At 43.1% G+C, this 26,577-nt stretch overlaps 1 protein-coding gene across 6 annotated transcripts in view; it reads left to right on the top strand.

The window, feature by feature from the left end:
• Positions 1 to 26,577, top strand: part of LOC134212395 (ATP-citrate synthase) — an 86,886-nt gene that overhangs the window by 53,194 nt on the left and 7,115 nt on the right. For 4 of the 6 annotated variants that reach the window (XM_062690186.1, XM_062690187.1, XM_062690185.1 and 1 more), the window contains 10 exons: positions 3,220 to 3,450; positions 14,884 to 15,069; positions 15,131 to 15,321; positions 15,385 to 16,046; positions 16,112 to 16,300; positions 17,665 to 17,760; positions 17,839 to 17,980; positions 18,362 to 19,595; positions 19,661 to 19,765; positions 19,834 to 20,069. In XM_062690186.1, the coding sequence (XP_062546170.1) occupies positions 3,295 to 3,450; positions 14,884 to 15,069; positions 15,131 to 15,321; positions 15,385 to 16,046; positions 16,112 to 16,300; positions 17,665 to 17,760; positions 17,839 to 17,980; positions 18,362 to 19,595; positions 19,661 to 19,765; positions 19,834 to 20,069 (3,197 nt within the window). In that variant the 5' untranslated portion in view covers positions 3,220 to 3,294. The remainder of the gene's footprint in view (positions 1 to 3,219; positions 3,451 to 14,883; positions 15,070 to 15,130; positions 15,322 to 15,384; positions 16,047 to 16,111; positions 16,301 to 17,664; positions 17,761 to 17,838; positions 17,981 to 18,361; positions 19,596 to 19,660; positions 19,766 to 19,833; positions 20,070 to 26,577) is intronic. The other 2 variants (XM_062690189.1, XM_062690190.1) reach the window with 2 other exon arrangements.

The following is a 26,577-nucleotide window of genomic DNA, read 5'->3' as shown; positions in this document are numbered from 1 at the left end:
TGTTCAATTCACTTGCCTTGTCTAAACGTAGCATAAGAGTCTTCCCATTCAATTCGGTCCATGGCTACACGACGCCAACCATGCAGTCTACGGAGGCTCCGCAAGTCATCTTCCACCTGATCGATCCACCTTGCCCGCTGCGCACCTCGCCTTCTTGTGCCCGTCGGATCGTTGTCGAGAACCATTAGACGCAGTAACCCATAAAATAGTCTATCAATTTGTTGACCTGACATTACCTAGGATAGGATGTGACCATTGAACTGCAACTGCCTTGTTGTTTCCTCAGTCGATTGCTGCGACGAGGTGGTGGCCAGTGCTGCCGAATATTTTTTATGCAAAATCCGTCAAATTATATAAAGGCTGTCCACGTTACAATTCGGACAGTTCGATTATGTTCAATCGATTTGTCACCATTCCATCAATTTGGAGTGATGCTTTGGACAGGCTTTATGTGAAAAAAATATGTTTTCTCGTTCTCTTCTTACATAATTCGTAATAAAGGATGCTACGTACTATCAGAAAAAGTGTTTCCATGGAAATGGGTAAAAAGTTGGTTAATAATGCTTTGAATCATCGAGTGTTTTAAATTACCATAACTCTTAAGGATCATGCGTACATCATTTGCAGCCTAGCATAAATTTATTTTACCCAAAAAAAGAAAAAAACAAACTTTTGAATTTATCCGGAGACGAGCCAGCCTCGGGCTGACAAAGACACAAAAAAAAACTTTTGAATTTTGTCATAAATTTCAATTTAATTACCCAGCAACCAAGGTAACAACAAGCTGCCCTTTTGAAAATATGATACCGCTGATCAAAGTAATCGTTTGTCATTTACACCCAATCAGCAGCCGGTACGATTTTGACAGAAAATCGGTACGATTTTTAATGACTAATTGACACACCCTATCCTAGGACATTACACGACATAAAAGAAAACAGGTTAAAAATTTCATCAAAATCGTATGAAAACAATGAGATTCGCAACTATAGGAACACAAAATAAAAAAATACTACAACAATTGGAACACTGCACCAATAATTGGAGTATCATTTTAGGTAATCATGATGGGTTCTGCTCCGACCAGATCATTCTTCGCTTAAAATATAATTTATGAGCATTCGAATGCACACTAAAGGTAAGCGAAATAAAATATAGACGTAATGTAAACCAAGAAATAGTGGTTGAATTGGCTTAGTTCCTCCACTACTGGGTATAACACTACAGTGACTATTACAAAAGTGTGTTTCCTATTCCTTGCTTGCGTAAATGCAATGATTTTTATCCAGTCATCTCGCACGTGCCTACAAATTCTTTTTCTGATAGCCCAAAAAACAAGTCTGATTGACATCGGACCATCGGACGCTAGCCATTACAAACGAACGTAGAAAATATCTTCACATCAGCATGCTTAACTTTCATGACGGAGACAGATGCACAAAACGTGGTCTGTTCGTTGAACTTTAAAAATTTAATTTTGCAGGGAACGAGGTTGTTAGTCAAGGATAATTATTATACTCAACTGTTCGGTCGTCTTTTGTCACATAAAGCTGTGAAAAGTTCTTATAAGTTCACGTACACTTAGTGTACGAAACAAGTAAAGATAATATGTTATGTAGTCCTGAATAGGTTTTAGGTTACAGTCATGAAAAAGTCCATTCATTTGTAAATTGAAACGGCTGCTAAATACCTTTCAGATTTAGTGATTACCTACATCGATCGGATAGTTGTCTGTGATAAAGTTTTAGTTTTGTTCAGGAAGATAGCAATAATGTTTCAATGCGGTCGCAAATTATCATAAAACCGGTTCTGAAAATGTTATTCACGAGAGGCATATGTTTGGAAGATACTATGCATTAAACAAATTGGTGACAAATTATGAAAAACAACACTAATAAGTTGTGGAGATTCGAGCCATGTTTCGAAATTTAGCCAAAAGTTGTAGCAATTTGTTTTAGTTAGTTAGGTTGCTTCGCTGTGGATTAAAGCGTCAGTAAATGGCACCTTTTTATTCGGGCACGTTTCCACGTGCACACGAATTAATATTGGACGCTTGACTGTTCCAATTCTCCATTATAATGGATTTTATTTATTATAATTTTTATTTATTATCAGGTTATGATGGGCTACGCAGTACCTAAATTTTCTCTCCAATACGCTCGATCCATAGCTGCTCGCAGAGAACATCACCTTCTTTCAATTGAACCGTTTGTTTGAGAAACTGCATATGTAACATTTTTGGCCAAAATGAGATTTTTATATATTCTGAATCATCGTCCAAAAATACGTATTCTGGCAAAAAATACGAAAAAAAATTGGTGTTCAGGAATGTATGATATTTTTTCGTTTGTTTGAGAAACTTCATAACTCCACGCACTTTGAAGAGCAATTGTGGACTACTGATTACATGTTTTGCACCAGAAGTGCCCCACGGTGTTGAGTTTTGCCAAAAACTATTGATCTGTATCAAAGAGGTCGGGAGATTTGGTGCCAATTAGTTTAAACACATTTTTGTTGTTTTCTAGAAATTATGTAAAATGAATATAATATATTATGTAGTTTCTCAAACAAATGATTTAATTATGATCGGGATATTAGTGCTGTCCAATAATCTGCTCGAAGTTATTTCCATCCCTCTAATGTCCAATTTGTTGACATAAAAGAACGAGCAGAACAGGAACAACTTCGAGCTGTACATTGGACAGCACTATTGTCTGATGTCCTGGATATGTTTTACAGTTGATGCAATCTTCGTTCATACGCATCCGTATGTACCATCTTCAATAGATGCTGCACAACACTTTCAATTCAAAGAAAACTATTATTATGTTGGTCTTCCATGAGCATTGTCCAGGACTGCTGATCTTAGAGAGCTACCGAGCTATGACGGATCTTAGATCTTATAATTATTACCTTGTAAAAATGACAGTACAAACTCTAAGTTGAACGCCTGCTCCAGATTCGGAACAAAGGCTGATTCCTGAACGAAGAAGATATGATGAAATGTTTCCAAAAATTAAAGCAATAACAATCTCAACAGTTTCATGCGATTACCAATTCCAACCAAATATCCTTGTTAGTGCCGATAGTTATTCGTTGACTTAATTCAATCCGTTCTCGACACCTTCCACATCTCGCAAATTGGTTCATTATGTGCAAATTTAGTGTGCTCTATCATCTCGTTTAAAACCTATCATCCGTTTCCTTCTTTTCTTGCAGCCCATACGCAAAGATCGCCCATTGAAATAGGAGAAGGCCCCTGTACCGTCACATAGTAACAAGAATTAGGAAGAAATGTCCGCAAAAGCAATACGCGAAGCCACCGGCAAGGATATCATCAACCGACACCTCGTGGGAGATCATGGCGCCGCCAAGTGCCGGTTCGCGGCCGTCGATGAGAGCACACAATGGAGCCAGCTTGTTGTCGACAATCCCTGGCTGGAAACTACCGTAAGTGCTTCCCTATTTACCTGTGCATGTTGTCATAGTGATAAGCGACGACGCCCGTTGTAGTTGTTGCGCTGTTGCGTAGCGTCATCCTATTATCAGTCAATTACGCGTACGTATTATTGTTGATGCATTGCAATGGCGATGAGTCTCCGCAACGATTGTGCTACCCGATGTCGTGGCGGGGGGTTCACATAATCATTCAGATTATGAGAACATAAACAAATGGTATCTCATTAAAAATGCTTTAGGGTAAACAACCTAATTTGGAATCTACGTTTTTCGCTAATTCATTCAAAGCATATAAAAAAGCTACATAAAAGGGGGCGTGGTGTTGAATGAGGAAATTCTGTCTCCTTTTTTTGTGGTCGCTATCGATTTTTTGTGGTCAAATTTGATTATTTTGGGGAAAAAATATTTAAGCTCTTTTAGTGGAATGTCTTCAACTGTCTAAGACTGTCTTAATTCCGCTACGTTTTGTTATCTTTACAGATAGGTATTTGGACTTCAACTGTGCGGCTGTCTTCAGTGTCTCGTACTTGACTCGACTTATTTATTTTAATCGACCATAAAAAAAATCGAGAGGGAAGGAGACAGAATTGATTGTTCCAGCCAAAAAGAAAAGAAAACCCTCAGAATTGTATCAAACTGGTTCTAGTGGTACAATATGCCTAAGTGCGGGTAACGGCATCATCGGATATCATCATCCAACCAAACTTAATTGCAAACTGATCGAACGTACCTTCACTGAACATTGCAGTAGAAATAGAATATTTTTGGTCTCATATCGACTGGTACTTACGCATAGATTGTTGATCGTGTCAACAAGTAATTTAGGCGGTATCGATTATGTTTATATTGCCTGATAATAATTATATCATAGATAAGGATATGTAAGTAAACATGTGCATTTGTTGTGTACTCATTAACTTCGCTACCTCTGACTGTACAAACCATTAGTTGCTACTTTGTGATTGATCGTAGCTCGTTTATTTTGCACCGTGATAAGGAAGTTAATAAGGAAGACGAGCTCGGTGGTCTAGTGGCTACCGCTTTTGCCTTATAAGCAGGAGATCGTGGGTTCAATTCCAGGCTCGTCCCTTTCCTACTTTGTCTTTCTAATTAAGTTCTTTCTGTGTTTCACGTTCTACCAAAACGATTCCTACTGCTATAACCTCCCGTGACACCTATGAGAGGTCGTAGAGTTCTCTGCATCTTTCTTAAGTAGGTGTGTCCATCCTTCCCCTTCCTCAGCATTCGCAATGTTGTGGCCAGGATAAATCTCGACTATTGGAGAATGCATTGCTTCCATCTAAGAGATAATGATTATTCTCAAATCAATATCTGTGGTAACGGATGAAAGTGATTCTACATTTCTACCCTCATACAATAGTCCAGGCTTGTACCACCTACGAATTTGTGTGAATTGCTCAATGCTAATACTAATGCTAATGATAAGGAAGTTTTGACTCGTTGCATATTCTACCTACAAAATAAACAAAAGCCATTGGCGTAAATAAGGGGGGGCTAGGGGGGGCTTAGCCCTCCCTAGAAAAAAATTAGCCCCCCTAGGATTTGATAAGTTAGTTAGCAGTGATATCAGTTTTCAACATACATATAGCATAATGAATTACCGAAAAAGTTTGAAGACAAAAGAGTTATCTCTCATATTCACTCTATCATACTTAATGAAATGAGTGGAAGAAAAATTAGCTTGTTTCTGAATTCTGAGAAAGATTCCCATCAGCATCCGAGAAGGATTCTCATCAGAATCCGAGAAGAATTCTCACTTCAATCTCTAAAGAATTCTTTTCGGATTCATCGAAGTATTCCAATCGTAATCCAGAAGAATTCCTACTGGATTCTTTCCAGTATTGTTAAGCAATACCCTTGGGAATCTGTGAAAAAATATCCTTTAAAATCCATGGAGGATTTGCTTTAGAATCTCTTATTGATTTGCTCCGGAATATCTCCAGATTCGATCTGCGCTGGGATCTCTAGGCGATAAGGAATCCGGCTGACGATTAGCTTCGGAATCCCGCGAAGAATTGCTTCAGAATCATTCGACGTTTCGTTTCGGAATACATCGACGGATTGCTTCAGAATTTCTCATAGAGTCCCTTAACGAATTTTTTTTAGACCCATTCGACGATGTGCTTCGAAATCCTTTGATGATTGATGAATCCTTCTAAGATTTGCTTCAACATCCTTGGGGGATTCCCGTCGGGATCGCTGGAGAATTCTTTTCGAAATAACTGAAGGATTAGTTCGGAGTCACTCGACGATTTGCTTCGAAGTCCTTGGACGGATTGCTCCGGTATCCTTCGACGATATGCGTCTTCATCCCTGGAACATTGTACATGAAATACCTGGAACCATCATATTGAAATTCCTGGAATATTCCCCTTCAAATTCCTGAAATATGCCCGTCGAAATTCCTGGTGGATTCCCTTCATGATCCTTGGAGGCTCCCATCGGTATTCTTGAAGGATTCCTGTCGAAATATCTAGAGATTCCCATCGGAGTCCCTGGAACATTCCAGTCAGGATCACTAAAGGATTCTCATCAGAATTCTTGGAAGATTCTCGGCGGAATCCATGGAAAGTTGCACTATTTTTTTTTCATTTGAGATAGATAAAATATTTACGAAGTATGCAAATATATCCACTGCCTGACGCTAGGCGAGCGCAATTAAACATAGACTGTGAGTTGTTGCTCACACGTGAACACGTGCACGTGCTTGAGAAAAGAGAATAATATGAATGAGTGTAATTGATCCGCAAATGCCTTACGTAGTTAGACTGCATTTGTCACATTACCGCTGATAATTTGATGAGGTGTTAAAATGTTCGAGAATTTGGAAAAGAGGGTCAATTTCGAGACAAAATATGGAGGGGCTATAGCCCCCCCTAGGCATCAGAGGTAGTTACGCTAATGCAAAAGCACATCATAACTTTCTCACCGTCGATGGAAATGAACATTCAATTATTCAGTTATCAATTGAACGTGGTTTTTATCGAATGTTGCCACATTTTCGATATCGACATCGCCGGTGTATGTTTCAACTACTCTATGTATGTACCTAATGCATCTGAGGACATTAGATCGAAATTACTTTTCTGAGCAATTGTGTTGTCTCAATTTCTCGTGAAAGCGTTATCCCTTTTGTTCACCGGGCAATCGTTTTACAAAATAAAACAATCTTTGATGCAAATCAATAGATAAATAATGTACTTTTGAATGCAGCCCGACTTTGATTACGTTCTTACATTACTAAAATAAATTTTCTCTCTAATAAAGGGTTAAGTGCACGATAAAATTGTGACATACATCGCTGTAATTTTTTAATTGGATTAGATATTTGAGGCACGGCAAATGCTGGGTAAAGCGTACCATTGGTACTTCGCGTACCTGAAGGAATAAAATAGACCCCATCTCGCGGTCCTTAGCCTCTTACCCAGCAACTCCTATCCCTACCTCCCGCGGTGCTGGCCGGGATACGAGCAACCTTAGGGAAGATCGGGTAACCAACCCCAGTGGGAACTGTGGTTGTATGCTGACAGGGATGGGGGTTTGCTCCTCTCCGGAGGTGCAAATCTTATTGAGCGTCTGTTCTCCATGTCAGGATCGGCTCACAACAGCGTCTGTTCTCCATGTTAGGGGCGGCTGATCATCGTCCGAGTGCCAGCGAGGGACTCTATGAAACTGTGCACCATGGTCCACCGGAAATAAGGAGGAATGGTCCTCCGGAAATTTAGGGGTTTGGTGTCAGGCCCTGCAGGCCAGCCTTTAAAAAATCATAAGCAACGAACAATCAACAAGAGAGTACGGACCGGAACCATCAGTGAAGACCACTGCGACGAAAAGGACTAGCGATTGGAAACTCGGTTCGTGGAACTGCAAATCTCTCAACTTCATCGGGAGCACACGCATACTCGCCGATGTGCTCAAGGACCGTGGATTCGGCATCGTAGCGCTGCAGGAGGTTTGTTGGAAGGGATCAATGGTGCGAACGTTTAGAGGTAATCATACCATCTACCAGAGCTGCGGCAGCACACACGAGCTGGGAACAGCTTTCATAGTGATGGGCGACATGCAAAGGCGCGTGATCGGGTGGTGGCCGATCAACGAGAGAATGTGCAGGTTGAGGATCAAAGGCCGGTTCTTCAACTTCAGCATAATCAACGTCCATAGCCCACACTCCGGAAGCACTGATGATGATAAGGACGCATTCTACGCGCAGCTGGAACGTGAGTACGACAGCTGCCCAAGCCACGACGTCAAAATCATCATAGGAGATTTGAACGCTCAGGTTGGCCAAGAGGAGGAGTTTAGACCGACTATTGGAAAGTTCAGCGCCCACCGGCTGACGAACGAAAACGGCCTACGACTAATTGATTTCGCCGCCTCCAAGAATATGGCCATTCGCAGCACCTACTTTCAACACAGCCTCCCGTATCGGTACACCTGGAGATCGCCACTGCAGACAGAATCACAAATCGACCACGTTCTGATTGATGGACGGCACTTCTCCGACATTATCGACGTCAGGACATATCGTGGCGCTAACATCGACTCTGACCACTATCTGGTGATGGTTAAACTGCGCCCAAAACTATCCGTCATCAACAATGTTCGGTACCGACGACCGCCGCGGTACGACCTAGAGCGACTGAAGCAACCTGATGTCGCCACTGCATACGCGCAGCATCTCGAGGCAGCGTTGCCGGAAGAGGGTGAGCTCGATGGGGCCCCTCTTGAGGACTGCTGGAATACAGTCAAAGCAGCCATTAACGACGCAGCGGAGAACAACGTCGGGTATATGGGTCGAAGTCGACGGAACGATTGGTTCGACGAAGAGTGCAGACAGATTCTGGAGGAGAAGGACGCAGCGCGGGCGGTCGCGCTGCAGCAAGGTACCCGGCAGAACGTGGAACGTTATAGACGGAAGCGGAGACAGCAGACCCGCCTTTTCAGGAGAAGAAACGCCGCCTGGAAGAAGCGGAGTGCGAGGAGATGGAACAGCTGTGCCGTTCTCAAGATACACGCAAGTTCTATCAGAAGCTCAACGCATCCCGCAAAGGCTTCGTGCCGCGAGCCGAACTGTGCCGGGATAAGGATGGGAGCATCTTGACGGACGAACGTGTGGTGATCGAAAGGTGGAAGCAGCACTACGAGGAACATCTGAATGGCGCTGAGAGTACAGGCAATGAAAGTCAAGGCAGCGGAGGAGATGACTACGTCAGTTCAGCGGACGATGGAAGCCAACCAGCTCCCACCTTGAGGGAAGTTAAGGATGCCATTCAACAGCTAAAGACCAATAAAGCAGCTGGTAAGGATGGTATCGGAGCTGAGCTCATCAAGATGGGCCCGGAAAAGCTGGCCACTTGCCTGCACAAACTGGTAGTCAGAATCTGGGAAAACGAACAGCTACCGGAGGAGTGGAAGGAAGGGGTTATATGCCCCATCTACAAGAAAGGCGACAAACTGGAGTGTGAGAACTTTCGAGCGATCACCATCCTTAATGCCGCCTACAAAGTGATATCCCAGATCATCTTCCATCGTCTGTCACCATTAGTGAACGAGTTCGTGGGAAGTTATCAAGCCGGCTTCGTTGACGGCCGCTCGACAACGGACCAGATCTTTACTGTACGGCAAATCCTTCAAAATGCCGTGAATACCAGGTCCCAACGCACCATCTGTTCGTTGATTTCAAGGCGGCATACGACAGTATAGACCGCGTAGAGCTATGGAAAATTATGGACGAGAACAGCTTCCCTGGAAAGCTTACCAGACTGATCAAAGCAACGGTGGATGGTGTGCAAAACTGTGTGAAGATTTCGGGCGAACACTCCAGTTCGTTCGAATCGCGCCGGGGACTAAGACAAGGTGATGGACTTTCGTGCCTGTTCAACATTGCGCTAGAAGGTGTCATGCGGAGAGCCGGGTGTAACAGCCGGGGTACGATTTTCAACAGATCCAGTCAATTTATTTGCTTCGCGGATGACATGGACATTGTCGGCCGAACATTTGCAAAGGTGGCAGAACTGTACACCCGCCTGAAACGTGAAGCAACAAAAGTTGGACTGGTGGTGAATGCGTCAAAGACAAAGTACATGCTTGTGGGCGGAACCGAGCGCGACAGGGCCCGCCTGGGAAGCAGTGTTACGATAGACGGGGATACCTTCGAGGTGGTCGAGGAATTCGTCTACCTCGGATCCATGCTAACGGCTGACAACAACGTTAGTCGTGAAATACGAAGGCGCATCATCTGTGGAAGTCGGGCCTACTACGGGCTCCAGAAGAAACTGCGGTCGAAAAAGATTCGCCACCGCACCAAATGTGTCATGTACAAGACGTTAATAAGACCGGTAGTCCTCTACGGATATGAAACATGGACAATGCTCGAGGAGGACTTGCAAGCACTCGGAGTATTCGAGAGACGGGTGCTTAGGACCATCTTTGGCGGTGTACAAGAAGACGGTGTGTGGCGGCGAAGAATGAACCATGAGCTCGCCCAGCTCTACGGCGAACCCAGTATCCAGAAGGTAGCTAAAGCCGGAAGGGTACGATGGGCAGGGCATGTTGCAAGAATGCCGGACAGCAACCCTGCAAAGATGGTGTTCGCTTCCGATTCGGCAGGGACGAGACGACGTGGAGCGCAGCGAGCGAGATGGGCAGACCAGGTGCAGAACGACTTATGAGCGTGGGGCGTATTCGAGGATGGAGAGATGCGGCCTCGAACCGTGTATTGTGGCGTCAAATTGTTGATTCAGTGTTATCTGTATAGATGTAGACTAAATAAATAAATAAATTTGAGATTTAGCAAACAATATCATTACGAAGTCTTGGGTTCCTAATGTAATTATCTTTGACATTCATTCACAATAATTCATTGGACATTAAAATATTGTTGCCTTTTGTTTGCCTTTATTTTTATTTAAGAATTGTTTTAACAATTTGTTGTGTATAACTTGTTAGGTATCAGATGAAGATAATCGCTTAAAGTTTGCTTAAAATGATGCTGAGTCTGTTTTACGTGCATATAGCACATGACACTTTGATATACACAGGATTTTGTTTTTACACGATTTTTTTTCGCTCGTAATTTTGATCGTGTGACTTCAATTTGCCACCAAAGTCTTTGCAACATTGTTCTCTTACCCTTGACTCTTCCCTCTCAGCAGGGATGATCACAAACAAAATGAATATGCGCTACCCATATTTAGTGCATCATACAAACATATTTATTGCTCATTAAACAGAGCCTAGCTGTCCCTACTCTGGTTAGACTTAATCTAGTGTTTAGAACTTAACAAATGCAACTGGTTTGCTCACCGAATTTAAGTGCGCCGCTACTGGGATATGCCTCTCCCCCTGAGCAGCGGGACGCTAGTGACGTGCTGGCCGATGTACTCCCGGACGAACATGCTGATTCGCGACGCTGGTACCCAGCTCTATAGCGACGACGACTGCCGCTCCTCGATGTGAGATCGATGGTCCTGCGTTCACTTCGACCACTAACTATGGTTGGTTTCCCGAGCAAAGCTTGAGAGCAAATCGATAACTAATTTTGTTGTTGTGAAATCGTCTAATTTTGATAACTCAGGTTGATATCCTTTTGGTCGTTTTAACGGTTAAAAGATCAAAATCTACAGCAGAAAAATCTTACTGTGACATCAAATCGAAAACTATTCCTGCTGTCGATGAGAGCAAATCGAAAACTAATTTTGATATTCGTTCCGATAACAAAATAAGTACACAGTTTGATGTCAGATCATACAATTTAGAAATCAACAGCAAAATGAGATCAAAATATGTAATCAGTCATGATGATTCATATTTGAAAACAAATTATTATTTCGATTTGATATCAATATCAAAATATGTTTTCTATATGCTCTCATTATGTTTTCAGACTTTGCTCGGGTTGCTGCTCGCCGGTGTTCGTGGCAACGTTCACCGTATCCTCTGACGCTTCGAGATCGAATTTTCGGTTTTGTGGCTCCCCGTCCGTAGCACCCGGTGTATCGCCAGGCAATCGATGACACGGCCTAAGCGCTCTCGCCTAATAGCGTACTGCACCGGATATCGCCCACTCTGAACCCGCGACGGTGAAATCGCAATCTGAGGATGCTAAATAAAGCCCTGTCGAGAAACATTGATTAGAAATCGTTCCGCCAATCATGTTGCGCAGCGCTAACCCTGTGGCGGGGCCTTTTTCCGAAATGCACCCTCTCGTTGAGTAAGATCTCGTTGGTTCTCGAGCTCTTTCGGAATTCTTGATCGTATAGATCAGAATCGGGTTGTGGTGTGCGGCGGGCTATGGTGGTGATTTTGGTTGTAGCGAGTTTTTTACGCGATGCCTGCAGTACGGAATTTGGTCATCAATTAGGAACATTGGTGCACTGACGTTTACTTACGCTCTACGGAGGCAATGAGGCGAATATCTGCCAATCGTCACCAGGCCGCACCTGATCGCTTTGGGGTTATAATTCCGTGCGCGATGTTCCAACGATGCACTTAGCAGAATTAAAGCGGTTCTGCTGATAAGAACGAGTTATCCGGGTGTTACGATGGCTGAGCCTGCCCTTGTCGTGTTCTGCAAATTTAGATCTGCACTTCACACTGCTGTCCGGGAAAATACAAAGCTGCACGGGTAGCGCAAGTGCTTCTGCTTGCGAAGGAGGTACTTTTCAGACAATTTTCTCCTGACCGGATCTTTGTTGACGTTGCGGCTCAGCACGTCACAGATACGATCGCAATGATATTTTGCGTTTACGGTTTAGGGGTGTTTATGTTTTTCTTATCGATATTTTGCTTTCCTTATTTTCTACATTCGAACTGGTCTTCTCATCGACCATTTATTTTACAACTGTAACAACATGTTTCAAAAAATCCTAAATATGTAATTCAAAGAGAAATCACATAGTAATTATTATGCGTTAAACATTTGGGCTAAGTGCCAAATTGAGAAAATGTCAATCGTGTAAAAATAAAATTCAGGGTACTATAAACCCAGTGTATTCAGTGTGTTATTTCGAATGTCGTTACAAGTTATAGGCCTTTCTCCTTTTATTGGTATCGGCATAATAGGTAATTGGCATACGGAAAATTTTCTTAGTTGGTTCTCTATAAGTGCTGTTCACAACATTATCCACTGATTGATATACTAATTTTTGAGAAATCAAAAATATTTAATCAATCTTGATAGATTTTAAAGCATACTGACTCAGCTTGTATGTAGTTAACCGACTCGCCGCATGTTGCAATACAGTTCAATTACCCTCATAACGCTCCGTAGATTTGCTACCATACTACCGTGTTAGCATTGCCACTGGCACCTTTCAATTAGTTTGATTAGCATAATTGACATGATCTGTCTCAAAATGATTCTTATGTGCAGTACCTACCTACATATGTATCACAAATATGTATCCATGCTAGCAGTCATACAACCAAAATCACCTATCTGGCTGGTGGATTACCGACGTTGTCTCTTTTATCTAAATCACTGGTGCTATAATCAGACGTTCTCTTCCGCTCCGATAAACAAGTGACCCATTGGAACGACAACGTACGTTTATATTGCATGTGTTTATCAAGGATGATGCAATTGGAAATTGTGCGGACATTAAAGAGGTGTCTTGTGGTGATTGCACATACGAGCTACAACACCGGCTAATGGAAGTTTGTTTGTTTCGCTCTTATCGTTCGTACTAAATTTGATTGCATGATATTTAGCGTCATTTGTGCGGTCGATACGGATACCGACAGTTGCTATGGACAATTGAGATTCGTCATATCGATAAAAAAAAAGACCTTCAGTCGATGGGATGCATAGGAATGCTTTAAAAGGTAGCATATTGAAATTGGAAATTATTTGTAATTATTTATAGTCAATGTTCTTAACATAGACATGTTTTCAGTGTTTCCATAGCTATTAACCCTTTCCCGCCCACGACTTTTTTCAAAGATTTCAATAGAAAGGAATTATCTTTGAGGAAAATGCTAGAACAAAAATTATTTGGCATAGCTAAAATTAGTGGAAACGAAGAAAAAGTGTTTTTGATTTAAAATCAATAGTTAATTGATTGTTTTCAATAGTTTCACTATTTGTACTCAAAATTGATTATATTTGCAGTCGAATGGAACCATAAAGATGTGTCAAATATTCCTTTATGTTGTTGAAACAATTCGATGAAGGTTAGAAGGTGCAAAATTTGATGTTGCACCACAGACACCATGGGCGGGAGAGGGTTAATTAAAGGCTGACTGCTTATGCATGCATTTGTCTTCCATCCTAGAAAAGCATATACACACAAAAGCGCAATTCGTCGAATCTTAATCGAATAGCTTGGAAATTTTTTATGAACTTTGTTTTCCAAAGGGCATTATAGATTCCAACCTTGAATTTTGGACCGGCGATTTATCGCTGTGAGCACATCATTTCGATCAACTGATATGACCAGCAGATAGAACAAATAGAATATAATCTATCTTTAAGCTACATCGACTGAATGAAACGGTTTAATTACAATTAGTAAATCGTTGTTTCAAAATTCAAGTTCAAAATCAATTCTCGCGGAAATTACACTTGAATGTTGCTGTAAAATGTATGTCGTGAAAGTACTTTGCTATTACCATAGTTAGGCGATAACAATAACACTGGTCATCAAGTTTTGAAGAAAGTCTTTTTTTTTTGGAAGATGAGGTCTTGTAGCAATGCATTTTTATGGTGTACAGCACGCTTTGCCTACACTCCGGGCGCTAATGCGTTATTTTTGTTTCAATAGACCATATAGTAGACAGAGAATCAAGCAATAAACCGATAGCCCAAGCTCATAAACGACGTGAGAATCTCCGATGGAGAGGAAATGAATTGCTTCCATTATACACGTGGCTCTTTGAATGATAACTTCCAAACAGCTGCACATCGTTGGCGAAGTAGACGTAGTTGATTTTTTTTAGAATTATTTGAAACATCGCTCTGGAATTCAATTAAATATAAATTTGGAGCTTAGAAAAAAAAAGATATTTAATTGAACCTTTTTTGCCTTTCACATAGGGGTAATGACGGCTTTGGCAGGTTTTGTTCTATTATTGGCAGGGGTTTTTTTATGACTGATTATGCTCAAATTTGGCCCAAACATTCTTTGCATATCAAAGAATATTGTGACCAAATTTCATAAAATTCGGTCGACAAAAACCCCCTGCCAATAATAGAACAAAACCTGCCAAAGCCGTCTGTTCCCCTACAACAAAAATTGATGAAGTTTGTGAAGACATTATGATTATTTGGTCGAAAACGAGTTTACTGTTGATGTCGTAACAAGTATCTTTTAAGTTACAAAGTTGTGGAATTAAAGTGTCCATTAGTTTATATGGTATAAGACGGAAGAGTAATAACCCATTTTATCATCGCTCCATTTACAGCCCCTCGTCGTCAAACCCGATCAGTTGATTAAGCGACGAGGCAAACTAGGACTAATCGCCGTCAACAAGAAATTCGCCCAGGTTAAACAATGGGTCGACGAACGTATGGGCAAGGATCAGAAGGTGGGCAGTGCCACCGGCAAGCTGCGAACTTTCATCATCGAACCATTTGTCCCGCACAAAGATGTGAGTACTAAATAATATTTTTCATTGTTTGAGTTTAACCAATCGTTGAACTCACTTCCAGAACGAAGAAGCCTACGTTTGCATTTACTCCCATCGAACGGCGGATACCATTCTGTTCTACCATCAAGGAGGAGTTGACATTGGAGATGTAGACTCGAAAGCACTGAAGCTCGATGTACCTGTTGGGGAAGATGTTACTCTGGCAAACATCGAAAAAGTGCTACTTACGGAAGTAGCAGCTGCTAAGAAGAAGTATGGTCCATTGTGTTATGATCGTATGAATGTCTTTTAAATTGCTCATTTGTTGGTTTTTAGGAGAATCGCCAGTTTTATCTTTAATTTGTACAAACTTTATGTAGACCTGTATTTTACTTATTTGGAAATCAATCCCCTAGTCGTGACAGACAGCTCCATCTATATTCTGGATCTGGCAGCAAAGGTCGATGCTACAGCGGATTTCATGTGCGGTCCCAAGTGGGGAGCGATTGACTATCCGCCGCCATTCGGACGTGATGCCTACCCGGAGGAAGCCTATATTGCCGATCTGGATGCGAAGAGCGGTGCCTCGCTCAAGCTTACCATCTTAAACCGTAATGGTCGCATATGGACCATGGTCGCTGGCGGCGGTGCGAGTGTTATTTATTCGGATACCATTTGTGATTTGGGTGGCGCCACCGAGCTGGCCAACTACGGTGAATACAGTGGGGCACCTTCGGAGCAACAGACCTACGAGTACGCGAAGACCATTCTCGGCCTCATGACTAGCAGCCCGAAGCATCCAAAGGGCAAGGTGCTGATTACTGGTGGAGGTATTGCCAACTTCACCAATGTGGCTGCTACCTTCAGTGGTATTATTAAGGCGTTGCGTGAATTTCAACCGAAGCTGATCGATCACAACGTTTCGATATTCGTGCGACGTGCTGGTCCTAACTATCAAGAAGGTTTGAGGAAAATGCGCGAAATCGGTAGCACATTGGGTGAGTCCGTTGAGCATTTGCTGAAGTAACAACAATAAAATAAAATATTTGAGTATTTTTTATAGGAATCCCCTTATTCGTATTTGGCCCGGAAACTCACATGACTGCCATTTGCGGTATGGCCCTTGGCACAAAATCGATTCCGAAAAGTTGCGACGTACATTTTGCAACGGCAAACTTCCTGCTCCCTGGTGGACAACAGGCTGCCGATGCTGCTAAGAAGTCCTCAGCAGCAGGCAGCGATGCCATCAATGGTTAGTATTGGATTGGAATTCTAAATCCAGAAGATCTCACCGACGTCACACTAACACTTCTGCTAACACATATATGACATAAACATAACTAAACACGAACACGAACGACATGGCATGGCGCGTTGTTCATATTATTTATGTAATAACAGAATTAGTTGGATAAACAATACCAATTTGGATTATATAGTTACAGGTTTTGTAGCACGATTAGGTGTAGCAAGATTACTTTCGAAGTTATTCTACGGTAGTTCTGGCAGTGAAGCAGGTATCAAGTTATTTTATTGCATTATCCAATACTGTGTGCTATTTTTATGATATTTTTCGATTGGGAGAAAAGCGAATCTTTCTGGATTAGGTGTGTCGGTGAAGGGCAGATTTCCATTGTGAATTTGTACACAACTGATGACCTGTATTTCCTGCCAGAATAACCGCTTAGTAAAGCACATCTATCCAATTACATTTTAATTTACTTGTGCAATGAGTTGAATATTTAATGTTATTTGGTTACTTAAAAAATGAACAGTGTGTTCCAACCGTATTGCGGGAATATATGTATGTTACTATCATAGAGACTATAGATCCCAAAGAAAGCAGGGAACTGAGGCAAATGTAGCTAAACAAACTGTCAGCTATAGCTTAACAAGCATAGCGTCACGATTGTGACTTCACGAGCGTGTGACTCGTCTGCAGAATCGAAATGTTATGAATAACGTTGGAATAGTGCAGTGATAAAACAATCACTGGAACTAAGCGCAAATTCTATCGTTTTTTTCCTGACAACATGCGTGGTTTCCGCTAAAAAAACACAAAATAAGAAACAAATTGAACGGGTTTTCATTTCTTTGTTTTCAGTAGGATCAATATAGATGCTTTCTATCTGTGTCTTCCATGTTATATCTGTGATCCCTAATCATTGTCCTTGCACCATTTCAACTAATTGTGATTAACAAAATAAAAAGCATCCCATACCGCATTATATTTCGTGTTTCAAAATTGTTCACTTCATTAACCCAACATTCCATACTCTGGATATATTCCTAATCAAAATTATTTCCATTTCTTTTTTTTTATTTATCGGTTCTGTTGGCATTTATCCCGGTTAAAAATCCAAATCGTACCCTTACACGATCCCACATCATCCGTGTCCGGCAACATGTCCAAAACGTGCTACGAAACTGCCCGTGTTGCCCCCATTTTTCATGCACCGTTTCGTTTCGTGCGTGTACGTCTGTGTGTACGTTCGCTGAATATGTGCGCTGGTGTTTGCTTCCTACCATTGATCCATATCTACCACGGGCTTTACAAAACCTCTAAACCGTCATTTTGAACCACAAACACACGAAACTCACTACTACGGACAATAGCAGATACATCAACATCATCTTCCAGTGCGACACAATCGGCAGCAGCGACCACTAGGATCGGCAGCAATGAAATTGTCAGCCGACCAGTCAAGAGTAGTAATAGATCGGATTTTATTTAAAGCAAATGCATAAAAATCGATTAATATTGTGTTTTTTATTGCATACGCACAACAGGTGGACCCGCCGTTAAGTACTCGCAGACAAAGATCGGCTCCGGCGAGTACCGTGAGATGTTCAGCAATCGTACCAAGGCACTGGTATGGGGCATGCAAACTCGAGCTGTCCAATCAATGTTGGACTTCGATTTCATCTGTCGGTGAGTTGTTTCACGATGTTTGCTTTGCTTCATATCAAAATCATTAGAAATTCTTTTGGTTGTGCTTTGTGAATCTATTTTTTTGTTCTTTTGGGAAGACTGAATAGCATAACATGTTTCCTAGGCATAGGATCACCTAAATTTATGAACAGGCTCAATGGTATAACGTACACTACAAACTTTTGCATATCCTTCTGTCCAAAAGAGTGTTTCTATTTTTATATCAGTGGAGATCAACATGTATTCAATGAGCTTGGGTGGTCATCATTTCCAAGATACATTACACATTTGAGCCATCAATCAGTAGAGTCACATGGCGTTAATAAAATCTTCTTCACTTTTTAAACCTAACCGTAACCCACATTCTTCCATCAATTTCAGGCGCGACGAACCATCCGTCGTAGCAATGGTGTACCCATTCACTGGGTATCACAAGCAAAAGTTCTACTGGGGCCACAAGGAGGTGCTGATCCCGGTGTACTCGAAAATGTCCGAGGCCATCAACAAGCACAAGGAAGCCGACGTACTGGTTAATTTCGCCTCGCTGCGATCGGCCTATGAGAGCTCGTTAGAGGTGTTGGACTATCCACAGATTCGCACGATTGCCATCATCGCCGAAGGTATTCCGGAAAACCTAACCCGCAAGCTGAACGTGGCTGCTAGAGCGAAGAACGTTTCCATCATTGGGCCGGCAACGGTCGGTGGGGTCAAGCCCGGTTGTTTCAAAATCGGCAACACCGGTGGCATGTTGGATAATATCCTGCACTCGAAACTGTACCGTCCAGGTAGTGTTGCTTACGTTTCCCGTTCCGGTGGTATGTCGAACGAATTGAACAATATTGTTTCGCTGACAACGAACGGTGTGTTGGAGGGTGTGGCTATTGGAGGCGATCGGTACCCGGGGACAACCTTCATGGATCACATTTTGCGGTACCAGGCCGATCCTGCAGCCAAAATGATTGTGCTTCTCGGAGAGGTAGGTGGTGTTGAGGAATACGAAGTTTGTGAAGCATTGCAGGACGGAAGAATTACTAAGCCGTTGGTCGCCTGGTGCATTGGTACCTGCGCAGGAATGTTCACTTCTGAGGTACAGTTCGGTCATGCTGGATCATGTGCCAACTCGGATCGCGAAACTGCCAATGCTAAGAACAAATCATTGGCTGCCGCTGGTGCCCACGTTCCCGATTCATTCGACACCCTTGGAGATATGATTGGATCAGTATACAACGATCTTGTGAAAAGTGGTATCATCGTTCCAGCCGAAGAAGTCCCACCGCCAACCGTCCCGATGGATTACTCTTGGGCCCGTGAACTGGGACTGATCCGAAAGCCGGCCTCCTTCATGACGTCGATCTGCGACGAGCGAGGTCAAGAACTGCTGTACGCCGGTATGCCGATTAGCGATGTCCTGCAGAAAAACGTCGGTATTGGTGGTGTAGTTTCGCTACTTTGGTTCCAACGTTGTCTGCCACCGTACGTCTGTAAATTCTTCGAAATGTGTTTAATGGTGACTGCTGACCACGGACCGGCCGTTTCCGGAGCTCACAATACGATTGTATGCGCGCGTGCCGGAAAAGATCTCGTCTCGTCAGTGGTTAGCGGTTTATTAACGATTGTAAGTTCTTTAATTTTACAACTGTGCTTGGGTGTGGATGCTAAATACACTCTTAATGTTTAAAGGGTGACCGATTCGGTGGTGCGTTGGATGAAGCGGCAAAGCAATTCTCAGGAGCTTATGATTCAAACCTGCATCCGATGGAATTTGTGAACTCCATGAGAAAGAAGGTACATTAATGCAAATGACTATAAATGAACTAAAGGAACTGAAGGATTTTTTTTATGTTATTCTACAGGGTCAACTGATTATGGGTATTGGGCATCGTGTGAAATCAATCAACAATCCGGACATCCGAGTCAAAATCATCAAGGAGTTCGTTATGGAAAACTTCCCGGCCAAGCCTCTGCTAGAGTATGCTCTGGAGGTTGAAAAAATCACCACCAGCAAAAAACCCAACTTGATTCTGAATGTGGACGGAGTGATTGCCACCTGTTTCGTCGACATGCTGCGAAATTGTGGTTCCTTTACCAGGTAAAATCATTTTCAAGGATTTTTAAGATTTTTATTCGCATGATAACGGGCGGAACGTTATTTCGCCTAAACAGTTAGTTGACGTACATTTCTTCTTGCGCGGTAGTTAATAGATTTCTAAAAAGCAACAATTTTTATATAGACAATTTTGTTTATTGGTATAAAAAAGTTGCTTTAATTTACAAGAAGCTCTGCTGGCATGAAGCCATTGGGCATTACGAGTCGACATAACGACCACTTGGCATAATGACTATTTGGCATACACCTAATGAAATAAGGGGCGTTTAACGTAACCCGTGTTTCAAAAGATTCATCTGCCCTTTTGCCTTATTCCAGGATCATGCGTACTTTTGAAGTCATTAACTCTTTCGCCTGATTCCTGGAAAATTCGTGTTTAAGAAAAACGTCGCACCATTACACGTTGCTTCTGGAGCCAAAAATTGTACACTGCTGGCAACACGGAGTTGACCATGCCATCTAAGCAACTAATGTTGCTTATTGGGGACTTCAACGCGCACCATCTCGGGTCTCATCAATCGAATACGCTTGGGCGATTCATCGTCGAGGCGACTAGTTGGTGATTTTGAACACTCGCATCGCCCCGGCTATGGGCAACACCTCGGCAATTGACGTGACCATCTGTTTAGTTGCGTACCCCATCGTACATGCATAATAGGATAATAACATTCATAAGATTTGCGGAGACCCGGGGCCACGCTACTCATCAGGCCCCCCTACTTCCGGCCCTGAAATAGCGACCCGATTTCCGATTATCTTGTCCACAACGGCGAACGACACGACAGAAGTAAATTTACGATCAAACATCTGCCGAAACCCTCCGGCCAGATGCCGTGTTAGTAGCTTCACAGCGACATAATCTGTGAACTGCAGCTGAATTAAACCGTAAGCAGCACCATGGTGATGCCCCTAAGCGAAAGTGATTCGGTTCCTCCGACGTTTGTGGTAATTCAATCCGAGACAACCCGAGGCGTTGACAAAATTTCAGGAAGCACGATCAGTGGTACGAAAGGCGAATTATCAGACGATTACTTCCTAATCTAGAAGGTTAAAACCTTTCAACCTTGTAGCATTTCCCATAAGACGCTCTAAAATAATTAATCATTTCTAATCTAACTTAAATTATGCAATGTCAAACAAATACTCCATACAATGATGGACTTCGTGCATTGTTAAAGATACGGTAACGATAGTAGAAGACGGTAACGGCAACCATAACAAAAGGCGGTAAACGAAAATTAGTTCCTGACGCATCACTTATAGATGCCAGAAAACAGGAAAAACACCGTACATGACAGAACTTAAAATTACTTAGCTTACATCTAGGTAAGTTGAGAATCTTGTCCTCAAGACCTGAGTTACGACATTTTCGTCGGGGGACCATATTACAATAAAATTATTATACAAACATACAAAAATAAACAGTTAACAACACATTCAACATTTTGATAAGAAAATTATTTTGAGCTTTTTAGTGGAATGTTTTCACCTGTCATAAGACGAGTTTATACAATCCCATTGAATTCCGTCGAGTCAAGTACGAGACACTGAAGACGGCCTTACTGTTGAGGTCGAAATACGTATCTGTCAAGATACAATTAAGTGGTGGAATTCAATGGGATTGTATAAACTCGTCTTATGACAGGTGACATTCAACACATTAAAATATCTGAGGATCTCTCTGTGCCCCGAGAGCAATGTCCAATGTGTTGCCCATTACGGTGTATGACGAGGTTTCGTTTTAGATTTTGTCCATCAGTCAATCCCGCAAACGTATTTGATTTGCGTTTTGTGCTCTTTGTCTACAGCAATTAGGTTGCTGTATTCGTAGAATGGACGCCATGAGGCATCAATAATTCGATATCTGTACCTACATAAAATAATTTAATTACCTACTTACAAGCTTTAGACTTCCAGGCACAGAACATTCATAGTGTCACAGACAATATTACAGTCTCACTTTAACATTAGCGAACTATACGAACAAAAACAAACCGTAACACAACTTTGTGGCGAATACATTACCCAGCAGCACAACATCCGATAATTGGAGCAAAACGTGGCAATCGTACTACCCGACTGCCAGTTTACGGCGCTAGTCACTGCAAAGCTGACATACGGAGTAGGACTAATGAGCCGAGGAGGACCAGAAACGCTGCAGACCTCCGCTTTCAGTGTACAATAAAATGGTCCGTTACGCGTGTGTGACCAGCCCAATCACTTCGGTCTAAGCCGAAGCCGGAACTCTCTTTTTTGGATTCCTACAATTCAATACATAGCATGAACAGCCATCCAGATAAGATCGCTAGCGAGACAGAGCGATCGTGTGTGACACGCACAAAACCTATCGATGTGTGGGACTGGGACGTGAAGAGAATTCTCTAAATGCCCGCCCAATAGAATTCCCCCCATTTTTCCGATATCTATTATCGACCCGCTTCCACAAGTCGGCGGTAGTCTACATCGACAGCCCCCATGCAGGATAAAACAGTAGGGTCTGCATTATACGCTAATGGAGTATTCGGATGTCTAGCGAAAGAATGTTATTGCGTCTTCTTGGCGAAGTCATATACCATAAAGATTGCGATATCGGTCCCGACCATCAGTACCGAGATGATGATCCTCACGGACTCAGCAAGTTGCTTACTAGAATCGCCAGGCGCTAGAATCAGGGGCGTCGCAGGAAATTGAACGAGCAACAAAAAACAAACCCATCCAATTTTGCTCGCCACAACGAGCACTGAGGCTGATCGATTTTTTTCCTGTTCGGGTGTGCCACTGCGACCAGTTATTAGATCTGCAGATCTTCAACCATGTGCAGGGTAAAGTTAATATTGTTATATAATTCAAAACCTGCAATTGATAGAGAAGGACTAAATACAATAAATCCTTGAAATACCACAACTTATTGCCCTAGCTTGAAAAATGGATTAAGCTATGGCTCGGTTTGGTAGATCTTACACTGTAAAACACTACGTAAAAGTGATCTACCAGCTTTACGACTGATCGATTGGCCGGGGACAACCAACCATAGATATACCCATCCCTGGAGAAGATCACTGCGGGTGGTTAGACAGTAAATACAACGCCGGTAGTATCATCAGTGGTGAAATTCCAAAGAACTCAAGTTGCGGGAAGTAAAGGATGACAAACAAAACTACGGTAACTGCAGTAGCAGCCACGGTCCCGCAAACCACAGTCAGCACTTACTTACTTACTTATGGATCCTGTACACCTCCGATGGTGCAAAGGGCCGACTTGAAAGATCTCCATCCAGAGCGATGCCCGGCTATCGCTTTAACCTCTTGCCAGGTTAGATTTCGGTCGACTTCTTTTATTTCTTTATTGAGGCTTCGCCGCCAAGAGCCTCTGGGTGTGCCTCTGCTGCGATTTCCCGATGGGTTCCAGTCTAATGCTTGTTTACAGATTTCGTTTCCACCCCTACATAGAGTGTGGCCGACCCAGCTCCACTTCCGGTCCCGAATTTCTGTTGCTATCGGCCTCTGGTGACAACGACGATGGAGCTTTGAGATCCAGTTGTGAGGCCACCAGGCCCGAATTATATACCGCAGGCATCTGTTGATGAACACCTGCAGCCGTTTTGTGTTCTCCACTGATACACACCATGTTTCGCTAGCGTATAACAGCACAGATTCCACGTTAGAGTTGAAAATTCGTATTTTGGTGCGTTCACTTATCTGCCTATTTTTCCAGATATTTCTTAAACTCGCAAAGGCAGCACTTGCTTTCTTGATCCGTGCGCCTATCTCGATCTTGGTACCGCCGTCTGGCTACCAATATATTGGAAGCTTTCAACATTCTCCGACGGTTGCCCGGCTACTGTGAAACTGGAAGGGGTCATCGTGTTTACATCCAACGATGTGGTTTTGTTGACGTTGATGACTAAGCCTGCCGAAGAGGAGCGCAAGGTCATTCAGCTTACTTTGCATATCAGAGCGCCGTTGCGCGAGGAGTGCAACGTCATCAGCCAATTCGGAATCGTTTAGGTGCTCCATGGTTATAGGCTGCCATAACAGCCCGCGGTTTGGTTCACGGTCAATCGCATCTACCAGAATCTCGTCGATTACGATGAGGAACAGTAATAGTGATAGAAAACAACCTTGCCTCACATGAGCTACGACCCGAATAGGGTCGGACAAGACTCCATTGTGCAGCACTCTACACGAAAAGGCCTCGTACTGTGCTTTGATGGGGCCGATGATTTTCTCAGGAATACCCTTGCGTCTCAGGGCGCCCCACATCTTCCCGTGATTGAGACGATCGAAAGCTTTTTCGTAGTCAATGAATACCAAGTAAAGGAACTCTTGGAATTCGTTGACCTGCTCCAGAATGATGCGGAGCGTGAAAATATGGTCCACACAGGATCTTCCGGCACGGAATCCGGCCTGCTGCCGCTGGAGAGTCGCATCGATTTTCTCCTGAATCCGGGCTAGGATAATTTTGCATAGAACTTTGAGAACGGTACACAGCAACATACCCAAGCAACCAAAGGTTCCCATTTTACTTAAATTTGTTCCTAACTGAACCAATTAGTTCACTCTTGGTTCACATCGAGTTCCAAGCACCTTAACAGTACTTCAAAGTTCACTTTTGCTCTCCAGCCATACCGAAAATAACTAAAAATGCAAGCTGATTAAGCCAAAACATCCCATCTCATCCGTACTTTTGGTTGCTTGGGAATGCCTCGCCAGTTATCGCATACAGTCAGGTCACCCTTTTTGGGCACCTTCACTAAGATACCTTGCATCCAGTCGACCGGGAAAGTTGCGGTGTCCCAGATATTACGAAATAAACGATGCAGTAGTTGAGCGGATGTCATGGGGTCAGCTTTGAGTCATGGTTTGGATGGCTGTTTGAATCTCTAGCAGTGATGGAACTTCGGTATTGACGCGTGTTATACGTCGGATCCTAGGCAGATCATGCCGAGGTGGTGATGGCCTGGCTGGCACTTGAAAAAGTTGTTCGAAGTGCTCGAACCAGCGTTTCAGCTGGTCAGCTGGGTCGGTCAATAACTGATCATTCGCGTCTTTCACAGGCATCGTTGCATTCATCTTCGCCCCGCTTAAGCGTCGTGAGATATCGTAGAGGAGGCGAATGTCCCCGGTTGCGGCGGCTCTCTCTCTCCTTCGTCGGCCAGAGAGTCTGCCCACGCTCGCTTGTCCCGTCGACATGAGCGTTTTACTTCCTTCTCAAGAGCCGAGTATCGTTGACGGGCTAAGACTTTGGCTCCTCTGGTTTTTGATCGCTCTATCGCGGCTTTGGCTTCTCTTTGCTCCTCTATCTTCCTCCAGGTCTCATCGGTGATCCATTGTTTTCTCTGGGTGCGCAGTTCGCCCAGATTGTTCTCGCTGGTGGCGATGAAGGCATTCTTGATGGCGGTTCATTAATCTTCCACGCTGCCACCTTCCGAAATATCTGCAGCACGCGTCTCCAGTTCTTCAACGAAGGACCGTTTCAGCGTGGCATCTTCCAGTCGGCGTGTGTTGAATCGTCGTCCAACTCTTTCCTCCTGCCGACGAATTCGCGCAATACGCAGGCGTATTTCGCCAATGAGGAGGTGATGATCAGACGCGATATCGGCACTACGTTTATTCCGTACAGCAAGAAGGCTCCGTTTCCATTTTCGGCTGATGCAGATGTGGTCGATTTGATTTGCTGTAAAGCCGTCACGGGAAACCCACGGGACCTTGTGTGGTCGATGAGAGAAGTGCGATCCCCCGATCACCATGTCGTTATTACCACAAAATTCTGCGAACAGCTCTCCGTTTTCGCTCATTTCTCCAAGACCATGGCGTCCCATAATGCTCTCATGGTTCGAGTTGTCGGATCCGATCTTCACATTGAAGTCGCCCAAACAGATCTTGATATCACCCCTCGGGATTCTATCTACGACGGCATTGAGTTGACTGTAGAAGTTCTCTTTATCTTGCAGATCGGCAGCATCGTTTGGCGCATAACATTGAATTATAGTAAGGTTTCGAACCCGTGTTCTAAATCTGGCAACGATTATCCATTTATTCATAGGTTCCCACTTGATAAGCGCAGATTGTGTCTGGGCGCTTAGTAGGAAGCCAACTCGACGATGCCGGGGAGCGTTTTCATCTCGTAAACCAGAGTATGGCAGAACTTGTCCCGACGGCGTTCTGTGTTCTCCAAAGTTTGGCCAACGGACTTCACTCAGTCCCAGGATCTCAAGCTTCAGTCAGTACTTGCTTTAGAATATTTTCTCCCCCATAATTAATGTTTTCGTACAATAATTTCACAGCATATAACCAATTTTTAATGGCAAATATCAAAGTTCGCACTTTTCGTTTCGATGAGACGAAAATAAACGATTTTCTGGCCGAAATTGATTTTTTTTCGTAGTTTGTGGGGGAAAGCATCTCTCACTCATTATTTTTTTAAAATTTCTTTCATTCATTCATTTTTTGACGACGTTGCCCGCAGCGGATGTCGTTTTACGACGAAA

This window comes from Armigeres subalbatus, chromosome 2 (genome assembly GCF_024139115.2).
Source record: "Armigeres subalbatus isolate Guangzhou_Male chromosome 2, GZ_Asu_2, whole genome shotgun sequence".
In the NCBI taxonomy this organism is placed as follows: Eukaryota; Metazoa; Arthropoda; class Insecta; order Diptera; family Culicidae; genus Armigeres; species Armigeres subalbatus.
This window is presented reverse-complemented; position numbering and strand designations above follow the sequence as displayed.